At 36.3% G+C, this 21,528-nt stretch overlaps 1 protein-coding gene across 4 annotated transcripts in view; it reads right to left on the bottom strand.

The window, feature by feature from the left end:
* Nucleotides 1–257: 257 nt before the first annotated feature.
* Nucleotides 258–21,528, bottom strand: part of C3H8orf34 (chromosome 3 C8orf34 homolog) — a 163,278-nt gene continuing 142,007 nt past the window's right edge. For 3 of the 4 annotated variants that reach the window (XM_048938928.1, XM_048938924.1, XM_048938927.1), the window contains 2 exons: nucleotides 19,152–19,642; nucleotides 258–14,443 (listed from right to left, as the gene is read on the bottom strand). In XM_048938928.1, coding sequence (XP_048794885.1) covers nucleotides 14,333–14,443; nucleotides 19,152–19,642 — 602 coding nt within the window. In that variant the 3' untranslated portion in view covers nucleotides 258–14,332. The remainder of the gene's footprint in view (nucleotides 14,444–19,151; nucleotides 19,643–21,528) is intronic. The other variant, XM_048938926.1, reaches the window with a different exon arrangement.

The following is a 21,528-nucleotide window of genomic DNA, read 5'->3' on the forward strand; positions in this document are numbered from 1 at the left end:
AATATCATTGTATTAATGGAATGAATAGAGATAGTAAGGTTGTTTTTATGGTTACCCAGATAATGTATCAAAGGTGTGAAGTTCTAAAAAGGAAGCAGCAGAAACTTGCATGGCAGTAACAACCTTTTCTTTTTTTAATAAATTGACATTTGACAGGACAGCTGTTTATTAGACAAGCTACATTCATTTTCATATACTCAGATACGTTTTCATTTTTGTCATTAACAAGTACCACTGAGAATACAATTTCCCTGCACCACTGCATTAGCAAATGCTTTTAAAAACAAAGATGTAAACATATGGCTAGGAAAAAAAAGAATCTGTTTATAGTGGTTCTTCCATCAAAAAGCAGTAATTGAATAGCAATGAACCACGTAGCATCCTTCTGAAAACCACTAAATCTACTGTTTCCTACAGATAAAGAGAGGTACATTTTTTACATAGCTTATACTGAACTATGACTTTGAAGTGCCTGGTGCAGAGTCAAAAAAAAAAACCCAAAAAACACCAAACCATCTTGATACTGCTGCCAAACAAAGTAGAGAAACATCAACACGAACTCACACAGCTGACTCTCAGTTCAATTAGGCACCAAGGTGGCAGAGTTTATTCCATAAGCAACTGACAAATGGAAAATGCTTCCTGAAGCCAGAAAGGTCAAACTGAAAATGAGTAAGGCTTCCCACAGCTCAAAGGTGAAAACAAGTTTATCACACTTGCTTTCTGCACAGCCTTCCCAGCTGCTGTTTATGCTCCCCAGTCCCTAAGCCCAGCTGCTGGTTTTCTATTAAGCACATCGCAGTCCTTCCTTGGAGCTTCATTGCCAGCTTGTTCACAGTCAAGGCACCAGGTGGCTGCTTCTCCTCTACAATGCCAGCAGTGGTTGCTGGGTTGAGCATGAGGATCAGCCAACATTGCTTGCCATACACTTTAGAGGGACTACTGCCAACCACAAGTGTTAAATAATCATGAGATCATTCAAGTCTCATGAGAGCTAAAACAAAAAAATGACGGGGAATTTTCTGTATGTTTTCCAATTTACATACTGGGGGGGAAGCCACATTCTTCATCATTTATACTCTTCAGCTTACAAAGTGCCCGAGAAAAAAAGCCAATCTCAAGAACAGGCAGCTCTCAGGAGCCCAAGACTCCACAGCTTTTATAGCTGGACCACATGAAGGTCAAACCATCCTGCCACACTTGCAAACATTTCACACTTGTGAAGTTATTAATTTTTCTGAGAGTTGATGGTGCACACTATATCTGTAACTGAGAACAGGAACAGGATTTATATTGTGCCTTCCTGAATAAACCTTGTCTTATGTTTCAGGATGTAATAAAATTAGAATCAATCAATCAATCAATAATTAAATATATGAACAGACGTGTTTCTAACCAAATTCCTCTGCATTACCAGTCCAAATTGTATTTCAAATATTTTAGCTTGCAAGAACTTCTAGAATTAATATGCTGCCAAATTCTGAGATTTTTTTCCCAAGGGATTAAATATAATTTCAGTAAATAACATAAGCAATTAGGAAAAAAAAGGTAAATCTACCTTGACATTAATGAAAACTGCAAAGTAAAGTATGGTCACTATGGAATAATATAACCTAGAACTATAGCTATAACTACTGGAACTATAAGTGCTTTCACAAAAATGCTTTACTGCAGAAAACTAATCAACTGTAACTTATCAATGGCAACATATTCTCTCACATGCAAATGTGTATGTTGAAAATATACACAACAAAGTTGATTTTCTTTATTGATGACTAATTAATGAAGCCCCAGCCTGCAATGAACTTCAAGGGACTGTTCCCATGGGGTTCCAGTATGCTAAATGTTTTTACAAAAAGGAAGTCTAAACAACAATGATACATATAGCAAGAGCCTGCTCAGCACAATCACATCTTCCATTTCACTTGCTTATGCCTAAGACAGATCAGATACATTTTGTGCTAGCACTGACTGTGTGAGAGACAGGGGAAAAAACTTCACACTATGGAACACGCATGACAGAGAATTCATTTTTATTCCTTAAAGAAATAGATGATCTGTTATTTCTGTTTTTAACAGTTGCAAGCAATTTTCATTATATTGTTATGTTTACGATACAGGAACCAACTTTACATAAAGACAAAGCAAACTGAAAACACACTTGACAGAATTAACAGATACATAGATGAAATCAGTAAATGCAACTGCCACATCCCTTCATTTGAAGTCTGTGCCAAAGCATCTTTTAAATTTCCAAGCATACAGCATATATCAGCTAGTTTATTTTGAACAGCAAATTTGTTTCAGTAACTCATATGGGTAAATAGTGTTTTACTCTACATATGAAATTCCTTTAGATACTTTATTTTTGCATGCATGTTCCACTCCTTATCAGTATATTCCCTTTTTAACAGTCCTTATTTGTTTTAAAGATCAAAGTAGATAAACTCAATGCAAAGCTATGTGACACAGGCAACACCTGTTCCTGCTCCCTGCACACACTCATTCACTCACTCCCCCAGCCCCTCTCTGCAGGTGACTATGAGCAAACAGCAAGTTCTCTGTGAGATCTGAATGGGACAGACTGGCAAATGTGGGCAAAAAATACTTTCATGTCTGTTAATCTAAAAAAGAGCAAAGCTTACAAAAATATAAGGAGTAGAAAACCTTAGACAAGTTAAAATACATACAGTCTCTAGGCAAAGTTTATTTTGGTCAGGCAGAGTTTAGTTTATCAAATGTCAATCCAAAATAGCACAGCGTAAAACTAAACAAAAACATTAGAGTAACTTTGTACTAAATGGTGACAGCAACCCTTCTTTCCTAAGGCCACTGTACCACAGTAAGCATTCTGATTCAGTGCATTACAGCATCTACGTATCGGAGTGCTTCCCCTTATGTACTGCTGATAACTAGAAAAATAACTTCATTTAAAATTATTATGTATAAACTAAAGCAAGTGTTCAGGTGTAGTTTTGATCAACGTACTTTTGTTTTTATTAAATTGCTCTTCAGCAATCCCACTGATTTCACAAACCTGTGAAATCAAAAAGAAAACACAGAAATTAGGGTTAAAGCGTACACAAACATATGATAAAACAGAAATTCGTTGTGCTTGCATTTTGTAGAAGTTTTCCATAATGCTGAACTCACATAAGCAATGTGGATTTTGATGAATCTCTGTTTTCCTTCATTACTAAAATATTCAGAAGCAAACCAGAGCTTCTTTATTTATTTTTTTTTCCAATTACTCAGCATTTTAAAGGGTTTTCTGCCTCTCCCTTGTAATAATAATGCTAAGTGGTTGCAAAAATTGAACAGTGTTGTACAATGCATTAAGTATAATAGGTAACTATAATGAATTGGGTGAGCTGAGATAGTAACGTTTTCATTTCCAGTTGTGTTCAGGTTGAAAACTTTCCCCAGAGCAAAATGGAAAAATTAGCTTTTACAAATTTTTCCACATGCACATTGAAGCAGATTGTTTTGCACATGTTGCTGAGTGTAACAGAATCCCCTCCCCAAATGTTTGTAAAAACTCAAGTAATGATGCATCTGTTCCTGTTACATGCACCCAGTTCAAAAACAAGGGTTTTTAACTGGTAAATAAATAACACCCAAACGATGTTGAATTACAGAGCTGAATGCATAAAGGTCTGTTAGTTACCTTAGAAGCCTTCAATCTGTCATATTTAAACACTGAAGCAAATTAGGATCAGTAACTTCAACTTTTTCATTTATTTTTTATATCTAAATACGCAATCTCTCTTTGGAAGATTAAAGGCAGCAGCAAACCATTCCCTGTTATCTCCAGGTAATCGATTAGATAGTATTGGAACAATATCTTCAAGTTTCACTTTGCAAGGTGATAAGCCTGGGTTTTATATCTGATACTGTACTGATATTCAACAGAATAAGCCACATACTATGAACACCTCTGCAAAACACTTAAAAAAAAAAAAAGAAAAAAAAGAAAAAAAAGAAGAAATAAAACCTGGGAAATCTTAACAACATTTCTCACCCAGTATTAACTTGATATGCATTTTTTCATCACTCATACTTAATGTTTAACAACTGTTTTCCTTGGAGACACTTCATTTAGCAGAGATTCAAGTATTGTCACAGTTCGATCTTTAAGTAACAAATTCATCTTAAGGGTGGAAAAAGAAAAGCAAACACATGTAAGCCTGTTCCATTTGCAAATTCTTCTCATGACTGCTATCTGCAAAAACTCCAGGAACAGCAGTCTTCTTAGCTGCAGAAGGAAGTGAGATGCCAGCCAGAACATATAATCTATGCTTTCTCATATCCATTATAGAAATCTTGACTGATAAGAAATGATATTAATAAGACCAAGTCAACTCTTGGCTGACATGAGCTAGAGTAGAGTCAGGCTGCAGATACAAAAGATACAGGAGCCCTTGACAGGGAGAAGGGATTCTCTGTCACTCCCCCAGCACTGTACATCTCTATGAGACCTCTGAAGTTCCTTTGTTTCTGTCTATTTCAGAGAACAAATAGTGTGGACTACGCTCCCTCACTTTTAGATAGCTTATGGTGGGTGAGATGGGTCATTCTGACATGCTGAGCACTTCCACGTAAAAGAGAACGGCTGATTTAGAAGTGGTTAATATAAGCAGAAAGACATCACTGATTTATTTGAGTAAAATTACTGAAACAAACTACAGCTATTTTAATGGTTGTGACATTATAGCAGAAAGAAATCCAGACAGACATTAGAACTGGGACTGACACTTGTGACGTGTTTTAGAAACATTAACTGATGATTTCTCATAGCTTTAGTGGTCAGTTATCATATTTTATCATTGCAGTTTGAAGATCATGGAAATAAAACACAGAGAACATAAGCATTCCCCACACTCTGCTGCAGCGCACACTCTGGTACTGCACATTGCCAAGCAAGATTTAACCAAAATGAACAGAAGCCTCACATCGAGGATCAGCCCTCCTCTTCTTTGCCTGATTCCACATTTGTGGACCTGCTCTCTGATATGCCAAGAAGTCACGGTTATTGAATTCATTACAAAATCTTAACCTTTTCCATTGCAGACTTTTTCTTACTTAAATTTGAAATCCTTTCTCTTCGTGGCAGAAGAGAAACTTTCAGAATAAATCTCATCCTTGTAAAACATATTTATAACACTAAGATAATAAGGAGTAAAAACTTTCTCTAGAGCTTGGAGAACACTGGCACAGGAGGAAAAAACACATTTCTTTCATAGATCCTACACTTCCCATTTTTGCAACCTGGAATTAGTCATTCTACTTTTTGTTTGTTTGTTTGTTTGTTTGTGAAGCAATCTGACCCCATCTGCTGAATCCATCATTTAGCTATGAAATCAAGAGCCTTTCAAAGCCTTATTTAATGCAAAGAGATGTACTCACTGCTTGCTGCTCCCTGAGTCTTGCACTTTGTGGGGCCATTTGCGTTCAACTAAATTGAGTGAAAACTTGGTGTAGAAAATCAATCTGCTCTTTCTTCACTGCTAAAAATGACTGCACAAGGCATTGGTGACAGGCAAATGGGGTCTACGTTTTTTAAAAAGAGTTGCAATAAATAAATTGAATAAAAAATATACTCCGGTTTGCAGCAAGGAGCGCTCTTCTTTGTAGCAGAAATGCATGCCAATATGGCAGATGGAGAAATCCAGAAAGGTATAAAAAAATGAACAGTGTAATTCCTAACTCTTTACAGTGCTCTGTAGTACGAAAGATACAAGAAATTGCCAATTCCCTCCAGCTCAAAAGTCTGCACAGCAGTCCTTGAGCTGAACAGTCATTGATACGCTCCGCTGGGCCAGATGCTGTTCCACAGGATGACTGTGCCCCTCAGTCTTCACTTGGTTAGCATCACTTGAGTCTTTGCTAAGACCCCGGGGGCATTTTTCTTGAGCATTTTTTTTCTTACGAAAAATCAGCTGAAACAGTTTCAGCCCTTTACTGTCAGACTCTCGGATACTCTGCATAGCTCTTCCTGAATCACGTAGCACGAATGTCAGCATCCACAGGGCTGAGACACAACACAGGACTGAATTATCTGAGTAAAAGTATTCTGTTTGCTAAGTTTGCTATTTCAACCAGTTCAGTTCATGGTTCACTGCACTGCACAAACAGCTATGCCTAATTTAAGTTACGGTTACTCAACAAAGCAGGTGCTTTGGAAAAGCAGTCTAAAAAATCCTGATATAGTCAAAACAAAATCAAGTGACAAATTTCCTCCACCAACATGCAGCAAATTAGACTGCATTTCCATTATAAAGTTACATTTCTTTGCAACAGCAGTGTTGTGGTCAACAGGCAGAAAAGAGCAGTGATCTCCCACCCTCAAAACACTCATTATGCATCACATCATATGCCATGGAATATACCTTTGGCCAGTTCAAGTCAGTAGTCTTGATTCTGTCTCTTCCCATCCCTTTGTTAGTATGAGCTGAGAAATCGGTACAGCCTTGGCTCTGTGCAACACTGCTTAGCAATAACTTTAAACATAGGTGTGTTAACAATATTGCTTTTCTCCTACAGCCAAAAAATAGCACCGCACCAGACACTATGGAGAAAACAATTCCACCCCAGCCAAAACTAAGACAAGCAGCTGACCTTACTATCTGCCTGTCAGTGATCAGTCAATGAAAGCATCATTTTACTTTATTCTCCAAAATTGTTTCAGTAATGTTAGGGAAGAGCTTTATTTTCCTTAAGATTATCATTTTGATTTTGATCTTTTAGACCACCCTTTCAATAGGACAACATTAACCAACCTGTGTTTCAACACATTTGTGATTCAAATAAAAGTACTTATATAATATGATTGCTGTACCAATATACAACTAGAGAAGTATTTTATTGTAACATATGCAAATTAATGTATGTTGATGTTCTTGTTTTGAACAAAATTTTAAGAAAGTTCAGTACAGACTTGGAGTGATAAGAATAGACAATTACCTGTGGAATTTACCTGTACATCTATCCAAGGCTGTTTACACAATACACAGAACTCTGCAGAATTTAAAAAAAATGGGATAACTAGTATTTTTCACCTAAAAGCTTAGAATGCCACTTGCAATTGTTTCTGAATTAAAAATAATATGTAAAAAGAAACCCAAAATATTTAATTAACTGCATGGTTTTTAACTTGGTTAACATGGTTGTTAACTGCATTGCCATTTAATATTAGGCATCCAGGCTAGATAGAACGAAGAAATTATTTACTGTGAGGGTGCCAAAACCAAGGAACAGACTTAGAGAGGTGGTTGCTCTCTCTGACAGGTGTATCTGTCAGTGTCCAAGAGGTGTTTGGACACTTTAACTTCTGTTTAGCTCTGAAGTAGTCAGGTAGTTGGACTAGATGATCTTTGAAGGCCCCTTCCAAATGAATTATTGTGTTCTATTCCACTCTTGTCACATGCATCTTTAAAATTTTCAAAGCACAAAATCTGTTCACGGTATCTACTGACTTGCTTTGTCAAGCAAAATAAAGCCTGTATGGTATTTTACTAATATCTATATTATGGTCAGTATTAATCCAAACTCTTACTATTTCCTAAGTTTATATTTTTGGATCATTACGAACAACCTTAACTTCACAGAATTACAGAATCACAGAGGTTGGAAGGGAACTCAAGAGATCATTGAGTCCAAGCCCTCTGCTCAAGCAGGTACCATACAATAGGTTGCACATACTTGATCCAGAGGCACTCTACTTTCTCACATAAATCATTTTTATATTCCAAGGATTAAATTATGATAATAAAAACAACTAATGAAATCTTTGCAGTTTAAAATCACAAGAATAAGCCTCAACATACAATCACAAAAATGTGCATGCATGTAAATACAGTCACGCACATGATCTGGTGTTTGTAAGAAAATGCATTTTTCATCTGCAAAGAATAAGCTCTTTTTGTTTGTAATCATGTGATATTCACCAGGTACTGCTGGGAGGACTGAGAATCACTTTGAACACGTTAAAACACAAATAAGGAAACCTTTAAAGAAATTAAGGCAGATATGATCATTAACTCATGCTCACCTTTATCCATACCTAACAGGAAATATGCCTACCCCAGGGAAGTAACTGAAATTTCACGTCTAGACTACACTTTGTGAGAGTGAATAAGTATATTCACAGACACCAGCAAAAAAATCCTGTGTGCTCATCTAATTTGACCACTTGCATACCAGAATCTCCAGCTGGATTAACATCTGTCATTTAGAAAGCCCCATCACCTCATGTTAATGACTTCGAATTAATCACTTCCCTCAACTTTTGCTTACAATGCTTAAGGCCCCTGCATGCTAGGTCATAGCATCAATTTCCGTTGTCATAATTTGAAGAGTTTAATCTTTCTTATTTAAAGATCTACAGACATATATCATCTCTGAAGTTCCTAGTGGATGCCTTTAGGTGAACTGCTAACAAGACTTCTCAAATGCTGGGTCGCTTTTAATCTTCTGTAATTTCTTAAGTAATTCCAATCTTTCCTAATGACACCCGAAGTGCAGATTTTAGGTGATACTATTTTGAATAATTACTTTGTTACTTAACTTTTTAGGCATGCAAGGAATGGTTTACCCTCATTTGTTTACAGCGTTATTCTAAGAGCTCACACTGAGACGATAATCTGTGACCATCCTAAACCCATTAAGTCACTGCTTTCCAGGACAAAGTCTCATTATTCTGCAGCAGAGACAGATATATTTCTCTGGTGTCACATATATTTCATTTGCTTCAAATATATTTCATCTGGTTATAATAAAGTGCATTTTACTGGAATGTGGCCATTATATCAGCAGATTCATATTATTTAATATCTTCAACTTCTCCCTTACATCAATTATCTAAACCTATCATGCACTAATGAGCCCCATTCATCTACATCTTCCCATTAGATTCTCTTATTTTTTGATTCCTCAGTGAGCCAGCTTTTAATTCACCTAATGTGTACCTTGATAATTCTCTAAGTCACTCTATGTGACTTAGATGACCGTGTTATTTGTATTACATTAATACATTCTTTGGAAATCCGAGATCACCATAACAATAATAATGCAAAAATTCATATCCTTGGGTTTGGAATATGTCTCCACTGAAATACAGGATTATTTTTTTTTTCTCACTGCGGCGGAAAATTTCCTCCCTCCCTGCCCAATTTCAGTGGCAATTTTTCTAAGATTAAACCAAGTATCAGACATTAATAAACAAAGCGACATGAACTAGAGCCATAACAGAACATTCAGTCAAAAAACAGGAACCTTGAGTCTGATTCCAACTGTACCAGGCTGCATCTGAAGTCTTACCTTTCCAAGAGTGATGCAACTACTGGTAAAAATAACGCCAATCTCTACTTTTGCTTCACTATGATCAACTGAATACTAGTGTTTCCAGGATAGAAAACTCTTTTCTCTCTCATTTTCAGATTCAAGATCTGTTATATGAAATGGTGAAGTTTCAGCTATAAATGTTGCAAGACATCCAGCCAAGACTTCCCAACAGGCCTGGGGAAACTGTATTTAAAGCACACCAATCCTGACTGGTACTCCACTTCTAAGGCGGGCCTGGAGCTGTCTGGAGAGATTTGGGAAATCCTTCATATGCCAAGCATACCACAGTCACGACACTCTCTAGAAAGGGTGGGGAGATGCAGCATGCTGACTTTTTTATTCTGGTTTTTATTTCTACTCTTGAGATATATGGTGAAAGAAAGATACCCTAGGTTTCTTCAAAAGAATAACGAATTTCAAATCAAAGTTTCCCAGAAGTTGAATGCAGATTCACTTTTGAGATAAGAAAAAGCATTTGTAGTGAATTTAGTATTCACTGCGAAAATCTCTAACTACATCTTATTAACTTGGCATGTAATTCATTAATACATTTTTGCAATGCCTTATATCTAAGATATAACAGATAAAAAAATCTAGTCTTGCCCCAAGTTATAAACACTGAAAGAGATGTTTCCAGGTACTGATAAAATGCATCAGAGCAGAATACAAATGCAAAAAGCTGAACGTGACTAACAGGAATGTGTTTGTGTTAATCCATAAAAGTTTCAATCAACAGCTTCTACTCTAGGCCTGATTCTGTCACTCCTACTCATACACATACATATGGTAACTGGCTCTAGTAAGAGGAAACTTTCACATCAAAAACATATTGCAGCATTAAATTCCTTTTCATGAATGCCAATCAAGCTATTTTTCAAATCTTAGGAACATCTATTTTTAAAATTTATTAAGAAAGAATATCTGTTTAGCTGTGTGAACTTGCTCAGCATGAGGAATTTCAGCTGCAGACAAACATTGTAAAGTTTGGAATTTTACTGGAACACATTCTGAATTAGTTGATCCTACAGAAATCAGTATTTCATTTTTGGGGTCTTTTTCTTAGGCAGACATTTGTCAGAATGCAGAATGGGAAAAAGAACATTTTATACATTACCTGTTGAAGTAATCAGCAGAGGGCTTTTGACAGCAGTGTTTCAAGAGAAGTACAAAAATGAATGGAGTGGAAATAAATAATACTTTTTCCTAACAATCAGCTTTTATTTGTTAGTAGTTGACTTTCCATTGCAAACCCTTAGAAAGGAATTTGCAGATATATAGTGGCAAAATGCATAAGTTTCTTGCCAGAGATCAGTAGGTGAGAGTTTAAGACTTGTCCCAAGAGTAGCCAGTATTTCTGTTGACAAGCTGAAGTTAGGATGAACTTGTAGCCACACTGCCTAGTGTGCCAATGACTACAAAATTGCTATACCTTAATCAGACTGGAGCAAAGGAATGTGTACAAACACACACATATATATATTTAATATGAACTAATGAAACAATAAGTTCCCTAAAAGCCTAAGTTATTTTCCTATCACGTACATCTGTGAAATGAACTGACTGCAGGTGTAGGGATCCTACATATTCAGGGCTTTTGAATCTGGAGATATCTGCTTTGTGACTTACTTCTTCAGTTAGGCACTCAGGAAAGCAGACTTTGGGCAGCAAGTCCATCCCTGGGCTACTAAAAGCAGGCCAAAATACAACAAAAGACAGTCGTCATCCTTCCAAGATTCTGGGAAGCTAGTGATGCATCAGAATTTTTCAATCAGCAATATTTGTTGGGACTGTTCTCAAGGGAAAACTTAAGCTGGCTCTTGCCAGTCTTCTGAAACTTTTCAGAAAAGCTGTCTGAGAAACGCTCTGGTGACTGCAGAAGCAGTTTTCTGTTTCTTAGCAACAGCGCCCCGTAATGAAGAAAATTACTTTTGTCAAAGGACTCTCATCAACCTGAAATATTGTGGATCTGGCAAATATTTTCTCCAGATCCCTTCTGTTTCCAAAAATGATATTTATATATTCTCTGAGAACTTTCTGCAGATAATTAGTATACAAACAAACTCCTGAAGACAACAATGGGGAAATATCTTGAGAGGAACAAAACACAAGTCCCTTTTTACATGTTTTTAGTGACACTAAAGTTACAGAAGAGCCACACGCTCTTCATTTTGGATCATGCTGCCTTGACAGTTCTCACTCCTCTTTGCTCAGTCCATGCATAATATCAAAGAACATATTTAACAAACAGAAGAGATTTAGTTATTAGGTGAAAGTTCTACTATAAAAAGTATGCACTAGTTCCTATTATTTTAATCACAAAATTTACATTGTAAGGGGAAAAATGTACACATATTTCTCTAGTGTATGTTTACAAATTTATATTGTCATAACTGGTCTGAAACATCTTTAAAAATGACTGACATCTAGTTATTTATATCTGGATGCTCCTCATAAATTTTTTAAATGCTGTCAGAGGGCCTCAAGGGTTCAGAAAGTAAAGTCTGATTTTCAGGAATTGAAAACCTAGACCTCCTTTCCATAAGACAAGATATGCACTGCCATATCTGTGTTGCAAATAATTGTAGGAAGATTCTGAGATTCCAAAGTGACCTACTTCTGTTCAGCTATCATTCACTGGCCTTGAAAATAGCCTCTTTAAACTCCTGCATCTGAGCACATTTGCACAGTTCCCCACCAAAAAAAGTTTTTCATTCTTTTTCTTGTAGAACAGTAACCACAAGGCATTAATTTAAAAGAACTCAAGGTGACTCCCATATCTTCTCTTTTTGCATTGTTTTCCCACTACCAAAAACTAGCTTTACACCTGGCTGCTATTATCTGAAGGTAGTCAAAGAATGTGGTAAGTATTATCCACATGTAATTTATTAAAAGCTGAGTCAAAGAACAGGTGTTGCTATTGTAAAGATTAATTTTGCAGCTCTTCTGCTAAGACTCATAAATTATGAACTCCTGGGCCCCTCAACACTAAATCACAAGCACAACATCTATACAGATTTATTAACTTGAGGGTGAAAAATGATGCAGAATTTTGCCAGCTGCTCAGACTACAAGCACTGGCATCAGCAAGTATGCCAAACCCCTCCCTGATTCCTCACTTTACAACTGGGAATTTGCAGCTTCTCTTTGCCAGTAATGATAGCTCTGCATCATTGTTTTCCCATGACCTAGCATATCGTCTCTCTTGGGCATTATAACATTGTTATTTTAATAACATTGATTACCATTAGATATCAGCTATGGGAATTATTGCTTTGATAAACTTTGTTTTTCTACTTTAGGAATGTTAGTAGAAAGACTGACATACTAGAAATAATGCAGTATTTGACAATACAGTCTAACAAATAGTCTCAAAAGAATATGTGACAGCTGCAGATCCCTCTTCACTACAGAAAACATAGTTCACAATTACCTTTTTTCTCCCTTCTCTAGCTTTGGTACCATCAGATCCAGGAAAAATAACTATTATTACTCAGGCAAGTATAATCTCTTTGATCCCAAAGTAGGACTGATATTTCCACCTAAAATCTACTACTTTCTCACAACAGGCAGTGGCAACAATCTACCAGAATTCCTGGAATCTCATAGCACAGGATCTTAGGCGCTCAGAAATGCCCCCACCACAATTCAGGCACTGCAGCTAAGAAAAGACACTGCATCTGACATGTCCAGAATCATTGGTTTTTCTGATCACATACTTAGCACCAAGCTGTGTGAAGCCAGTCCTACCTATGTTGGTGGGATTGTAAATTCATTGGGGAAAAACACAGAAGAAATTTCATGTCCATGGATTGGGTAGGTACCAGGCTCTCTCTTTGGCTACTTATAATGGGTTTCAGCTCTAAGGTAAATGAAAGGCTCAGATAAAATAAAACTACTGTTACCAACTTTGGACTAAAATTAACTGAATACACAGAACTTCCATTTTACACTACTCTTATTAAACAACTAGCTCACACTCTTCAGTATCTCAGCATGTAAATCAAAATTTCACAGTCAAACCTCAGGCTATTTATGGATTTGTGAAACTCGAATATAATTTTTTTTTAAACTGGCATCATTAAGAAATACATCCTGTTTATCTGGCACGATTATCATTAACCATGAACTCATTCCCATACACAGCTATTCCATTCCATGAAGAGATTGGCTTTTTCATATTTTTTACCTCTGCATGTTTAAGGAAGTTTTAGTCACATGTATTAGGATTTCTAAGCACGCTGATTAAATTGCCTGTTCTTTTTGAGTATATCACATTAATTATCTATGGAAATAGTTTGCATATTTACCCTTTCAGATCAGAAAATTATTGCAGAATGTGAAACATTTAATATTTTCAACGAGACTATTTACAGGTACCTTGTCGTCAGATACAACACGCTGTACTTTGAAAGTACTGTGATTTATAGCATGCTCCTTGTTGTTACCTGTTCTGTCATTTAGGTTATGATCCTGCTGACCTTTACATTCATGATTAGACAACTGCTTCAAAGAGTGTAGGAAATTAAGGATTACTGGTGCAACTGAGAACTTTTTTATACAGAGGAATTCAAAAGAATGCAGGCAAAATAGAGTTAATGAGGATGATGGCCCTATTTTTCAGAGCTACAGGGCTTGTGTATGCATGTGCAGTTTTGGTTTTCTTTTCTTTTTTTTTTTTTTTGCTTTCTCCTGGTCAATACAGATTTACTGAACAGAACACCTATTTCAACTTCATGCTACTTCCCTGGAACAACTACTTTAACACTCCAGAACAAATCACTTCACTTAGCTAGGTAAGCTGTGGTCCTTGATCATTTTGTCAATGCTTAGTGTCTGTAGGAAAGCTTACGGAAAACAATCCTATAAAGTTCAGCCCTGAAACAAATGAGTAATTGCTTCTTATGAGAAAAGTTCCTCTGAGCAGGCATGACTTCATTGCAAGATTTAGTGATATAAAAAAGTTCAAAGTTTTCTGAAATATCATCAGCTCCTAACAAATATACTTACATTTGTCTTGGTCAGCTTCCACTCCTTCACTTTCTGTATCACTCGGCAACATCCAAGGCTGATGAGCAAGCTGAAGCTGTTGTAAGAATTCATCCTGCCATAAACAGATCTATTTTAGACAAAATGGCATAGAGTGGTACTGTGCAAATGCAGATTGTAGTACTTCAGTTTGAATTAACTGGATAGGAAAAAGACTTCAATTAAAACTAAACTAATACATATATACATATTCTTGCTGTGAAGTAAACTCAGAATGTAGAGGCTATTCAGGCTCCCCAGATACTTTCTGTAATGGAATTCTTGTTCATTTATTCCAGGGAAAAAAGAAGTCTACTTATTTAATTATCTACATAGCCAGAGATACATACACACTCATCTTAGAAATGCAGTGACACAAAACAAAATATTAACGAGGATATTCTGTTTATTCTTGTACCATTCTAGGACCATGCCTAGATACGTCATGAATGATTTGCTTAAGCAAGGCTTTGATTTGTCAGAACTTTCACTATTTTCAATCCTGTAAGAACAAGGATCTGCAACCTGATTTAGAACATATGGCTTTATTGGAGAAGTAGAAAGCCTAGGAAGAAATAATGCTATGGAAAATTTTGTCTCCCAGATACCATAAAGCTCTAAGCATCAAAATACAAATGTTACACACAGTTAAGAATCTGTACCTGCCTTTAAAATGTTTTGCCATCACCTCTTCTTTACAAAATATATGTATGTATATAAAAATATTTTTCCATATGTATATATTCATGTAAGCATGTACACTCACATGAAGTACGACAGATTCTTTTGCGATACTGAAGGCAAGAGATGAGACCGAAAAGCATAGTTTCATTTCAGCAGTGGTTCAGACATGTAAGTCGAGCCTCTCTGAAAGTTAACTCAAGGAGTGGCCAGATATCATAAAATTACTGGCCAGATTCTTACAGTCACTTAGAAGAAAAGGAAGCTACAAGCCCCATCTCATTTTCTACCAGTTGAAAACCAGAATATTCCAAGTTAAGTTACATTGTGCAGCACTGTAGCATTATTTTTATTGCTTAGCCATCTGGCTTAAAAATGCAAACTAGGTTTGTTTTACTCAGTTCTTGGAAGCCAGTCTCTCAGTTGGTGGAATAAAACTGTTAATTCTCTTAGTAATCTGTTAAAAAATTCCCAAAAGACTGCTGCAGTGACTGAAAAGGAAGCACAGGCAGCACACCCAGCCTTATGCATGTATTCAACTTTATAACTTTTTCACAATCTGAGAAGGTTGCTGACTGCAGCACTGAAATGGGAAAAAGCTTTGGTTCACAGGGCAGGATTATTGCAGCAGTAGCAAGTGGCTCTCACACTGGTCAGCATGCTTTTTAATCTTCCAAAACTACAGAGTGAAAAAGGGGGACAGGCAGCAGAAGAGAACGGAAGTACTTGACCAAGAAGAATCCTCGTCATATTGAGTGGTGCTCTGCACTCCTGTGATTAGGAAGAGGCCTTGTGTTAACCAATGCTGTATTCATGTCAGCTGAAATCTCTAGTGTTAACAATGATGGACCAATAAATATCACTGAACAGCACTTCAAGGTGCCTGGATGAATAAAAGTGACTAAAATTCCAAGTGCTGAGAAAATGTAATGGCAAACAAGGGAGTCAGTAATATTTTCATCTCAATGGCTATTGATAACTATCACAGCATTGTGTCACTTTAATGGAATCCATCCTGAAGAGATAAGCAGTATTCAGCATTCCTTTGTCAATTTATAAAAAACACCAAAGGATACAGTCAGTGCATAAAAATATCTCTGCAAAAGGATTTGGAGCTGTGATTTATTAGTTTTATAGAGATAATAAAACTATTTCTCTAGGTAGCATTTCTTTGCCATAATTCAATTCAGCCTGAACAGAGCTGATAATAAAACACACCTGTTAAAACTTTGTAGTACTATGTGTGCCAAGAGGCAGAAACTTGTCCACAAAATCTCAGATCATTATAAGTTTTGAGCATTAAAATAAAATTCTTAACAGCTGATATGTTAAGTATTTGCCAGATTATTTAAGACGTGTGCTATAACAAGATTAAACCAGCATGGACTTTACTAAAACTTACTAAGAACTCTGAATTGTACTCTGAATATTTTTGTATTTTAGACTTATCGTACTCTGAAACATATTACAAACTAGGAGGCATGTATAATGTATTTAGTGATACGTTAAACGTCCTCATAAATGGCATAGTGACAGCGTAAATTCATGCATACACTGTATTCTTTAATTCAAGTTCCAAATGATAAAATGTGCTGATGGTACTCAGTAGCTGCTTCCTTTTGAACTGACTTATTCTCATCACATATGTACCAGCTATGTACTGATTAATTCCATTAACACCACGTAAGAGTAAGGAAGCAGAATTCTTTGCAAAACATTATCCAAGTATCTCATACAGGGCTGGCAACGTAACCACAGTGCATTCACATCTAATGGAAATTCCCTGCTCACACCATTAAGTCTAAGAAGAATAAAGGCAACTTCCCTTATTTTATTTTACTGTTTTTATACAGGAAGAAGATACAAAACCTATAATGAAAGTTGCAAAATAATATACAGTATCAGCTTTTAGTTTTATACATTTGTAATCTGCACAAGTTCAAAGAACTTCATTGTTCACATTCCTCAGGCTACCTTAGATTTTCCAAAATTTGTCTCTATGCTTACTGAGAAATCACATGGGCAAATAGAGGGACACCTCTAACATAGCAAAAGATATTATCAAACAGCAATACTTTCTGGGGATGTTCTGTCCTTATTCTCTTGTGTTTTTCTAAGCTAGCAGGACCTGGAATGGGCAAAGATGGCTTAAAAGAGCTCCCAAAGCTTCCAGCAGAACACCCCGACCATGAGGCTGGCAGCTAAAGGTTGGCCACATCTCCATCAACCAATTTTTGAGACCTGAGAGATCTCCAGCATGAACATGCCATACCAGCCATTTTCCCCTTGAAATCAGAGCTAGTCCCCACGCGAGCTTTGATGAAGTCAAAGGTCACTTGCACGTGTCAGGAAGGGACAAACAGGTTTTGGATCTGGGACACCAGCAGCTATTGTGCTATTGTGCCCAGTAAGCAAAGAGAAAGAAAAGTTTGTCACTTCTATCAGGGATCATAACAGTGGATAAGATCTTGCACAGGAATGCTGATATTTGATATCAGCTTTACAATATGCTGATATTTTGATATCAGTGGTCTTGCTGGATGAGACTGGACATGTTATTCCATCTGTAAAACGGGGTAATAGTACTGCTCTTTTCTTAAAGTACTTTAGACACACATGCACGCATCAAAAACAGATAACAAGACATTATTTTACTAGAAGATGTATCAGTAAAGTTTGGGATTTGGCAAACAGAAATAACAAATCACAGCAAATAGAAATAAGATTTTCAAGATTATCATTACTGTTACCAGCAAATACTGTGGATATAAGAATTTTAAATTGTCTGTCTTGTTAGACGAAAGACCAAAAGGGATCTGAGAGCTGCTGTCCCTTGGCAGAGATGCAGTGCTCATTACATGACACTTCCAAGATCCATTACAACAACAACAGAAGTTGACATTACCTGACTATGTATCAGTTAAGACAGAAAAGATAAAAAATAAAATAAAATTGAAGTTTTTTAGTGGGAAACATTGAAACCTTTCATTTCTTCTGAACATTCTTAGTTACAAAATGAACTTCAATTCTCATTTTCTGGTATATGAGAAAATTTGATCACACAAACACACTGATCCCTCCAAACAGGGGACGAAGAGTATTGTAAAATAAATAAATAAATAAATAAAATTATTACAATCACAGATTTTTTTTTTCATGGAAAATGTCTAGCTTGAAAATCTATCAACTTTAGCCACTTTAATCCTTGTATTTTTAAGTTGGATTTCCAGTTCTAGGTGGAGAACTAGCTCAAGCAATGGGATTAGTGCACTGATATTTTTTTCCACCACTGAACATACAGATCCTTCTCATCAGTCTGGCATTTCCTGAGAAAAACTCATCTTAGTGAGGCGTGCATCTGAGATAGACAGCAGGGCTATTCTTTCACAGATTCTTTTATTTCCACTGCCTACACACTAAAGTTATCTTTAAGGCAGCTAAGGTTTGCAGAGGAGAATCCCACTCAAAATTTACAAGATACTTTAACTTCTCTTTTTATACAAGGACTAATCCTTTAAAAGCCATTAATATAAGACAGGAAGTTCTTATGCTCTGAATAAGTCTAGCTAACATGCACAATACTACTAGACAGTCGTTCAGCAATATTGGATATTTTCCCACTGCAGTTCAGCTTTTTATTTCAGAAAATATGTCCATTCAGCAATAACTAACTGATCATTCCAGTGTTTAAAAAAAAAAAAAAAGAACAATTAGACCAAGGAAATATTATGCACTGTCAGTGCAGCAGGAAAAATACCCTGGAATCATAAAGATACTGATTTTAATAGTCTGGAAATATGCAACTCAGAAACTGTAAGGCTAATAAATCTGCAGCGCATTATGCAGGCAAAACCCTACCAATCTCTGAAAATTTTGGGGCATGAGCGTTTCATTACAATTTCCACAATAATCCTGAAATTTTCTCATCAATACTTCTCAAAGTTGAGTAGTCTTTCCTGCAACTTGTCTCAGTATTATGTTTCAAGTTCTTTTCAAAACACTAACATTAGGTATACTGACACCACTTCAATGTAAAACACGATCTTGTCTTCACGTTGTAATAGCTCCTAACCATACTCAAAACATTAAATTGAAAATCTTACTTCTGACAAACTGCTTCTTTGAGCAGTGACAGTGACAACATCTCCACTCATTTGCACAGAGAGCCCTGAAGCAGCGCTGAGGGTCCTCCCCATTTGGCTCTTTGACGTCAAAGATCTACTTCTATGCAAACTGATGATGCTTTCCTTATTTCCTTGACTGCTAGGAGTGAGTGGCCGCGACAGCAAGCTGTTTGGGGTCACAGGTCTGCTCCCCGGCGTTGATGGAGTCGATGGCCTGTTGGTTTGCACGCCAGCTGTCGGAGGCCTGCTGTTTGTAACACCTGAGGCCCGTGCTCGGCTATTAGTGGGCAGTGGTGGCGATTTGTTTCCTTGGAGCTGAATGTTTTTTCCCATTTGAGTTGGCCTCGGATTTTGGCCCTGTGTAGCTTGAAGACTGCCTTGAGGATCAGATGTACCTAAACTGTGATGCTGGATGCTAGGGCTTCTTGAGAGCCTTGCTTCTTCCCACAGCGCTAGGTCCTTTTCAATATCTGAGCACACAAACACATAAACAAACAAAAACCTCACTTTCAGTTCTCTCAGGTTTAAGCTTCTTATTGATTTTCCTCGCTATACGTGACACCTTGTAGCTCTGCAGAGAAAATCTATTCATCCTTAAAATACAAGGCACCAGAATTAATGGTTTGATAATTATGTCCTTAGAATCTATTCACAGTTGATTTACTGCAAGCACATCTATCCCACAGAAATGCATTATTACCATTTAACTGAACCATCTAGCTATGAATTTCACTACAACCTATGAAAACCTCTCTCATTTAATCAAACCTCTCTTTGGTTTTTGCACCGTTTCTCATTAGCAACAAACTAAGATGAGGCTGTGAGCTAAATCTGCAATCCTCATCTGCACTGATGGGCAATCCGAAAGTGGAGCAAGATGAGACTTAATGTTTCTGACCTCCCTGTATATTGCCCAAACTGAACTCTGGGGTCAACAACTCCTGGCCTCTGGCACATCTGGGTCTGTAATGCTGCCTGGATCTGAATTTTGTGCTCTGGTTTGTCTTCAGTGCTACAGCAATTGAAGGGGTCACCAAGGTCTAGAATTTCAAGAAGAAAGGTGGTCATCATTTGGTGTTCCAGTTTCTACCCCCTTTAGGGCTGTATGAAATAAGATCCTATTTAAAAACAGAACAGTTTAGCGGTAGTGAGGAAACTGTCTTCTGAATTCATTTAATTCATCTTAATGATTCTGATGAATTAAATCAGATACATTCGGCCAAGTTAGATGAGGATTGCTGGAATTCAGGTTAGCATAGCCACTATACTGAAAGATCCTTGAAAGTAAAAATGTAAAGAAGCTTGACAAGCAGTTCAAGTTCATTTAATCTCACACAACTGTTCTGAATTTTTACTTTCTACTGTAACTTGGTTTTGATAAGTAATGATATTTTCCATTAAATTCTACAAACCAGAAGCCGCAAATCAGCAAGGTTCTACTGACTTAATCATGTATTAAGTGAACTTATATAAAATGAGCATTTTCATTTTTGTTTCTCTAATAATAACTTCAGACCCTTAAAGTTCTAAAATAAAAACACTCTAAACTGCTTATTAAAAAAATAAGATTTTCTTGCACTTCTATCTACCAGTAGCTATAAAAACAATGCTTTATGTAAAACAATTAAAGATATGCCACCTTTAACATTAATATCTTTTAAAACAGGAAAATAAGGTTTATGTTACTCCTCTAATACAAGACATTTCTCACATTTAAAATACTGTTATTAAAAAAAGTTGTCAAAATTGAGTCTTTCAACTCTTTAAAGATGCTAGCAAGTTTTTAAGTGTAGTTATTCTTCCCAGCACACAGTTCAGAATATTTGTAATTGCCATCTTAATCTCACAATAATCTTACTAAAAATTAACCTCTTAAAATTATTTCCATTTTGAAATAATTATTTCTTGAAGTACTCTTCCATTATGCTTTAAAAAAAATCAATACATATCAGTTTGGAATTTGTAGGATGCCTGACTGAAATCCAGGGGCCAATAAATGACAATGTGGGTTATGTGAACCAAATAAGGAATACTCTCCTTTAAAGACTCAATTTAGTTTGTGTCTATGCAGAATTCCAGATCTCTAACTTCCCCAAATTGATTCAGTATGCTAAGAAATTATTTGAAACTTCTAAGGATTTAATAACAGCTAACTAAACATTATATTCTGGCTCACGTTTTCTTCATTTCATACAGTAGACATGATTGTGTATTTATTTATTTATTTATTTATTTATTTATTTATTTTTGCTTCAACGTCAGCTTTTTAATCAGAAGGGAAAGAAAACTATCACAAATCTCCAGACTTATGTTATTATCTGATACTCAGTAAATACCAGAATTCATTTATGGCAGG

The sequence above is a fragment of the Lagopus muta genome, chromosome 3 (assembly GCF_023343835.1).
Source record: "Lagopus muta isolate bLagMut1 chromosome 3, bLagMut1 primary, whole genome shotgun sequence".
NCBI classification, from domain to species: domain Eukaryota; kingdom Metazoa; phylum Chordata; class Aves; order Galliformes; family Phasianidae; genus Lagopus; species Lagopus muta.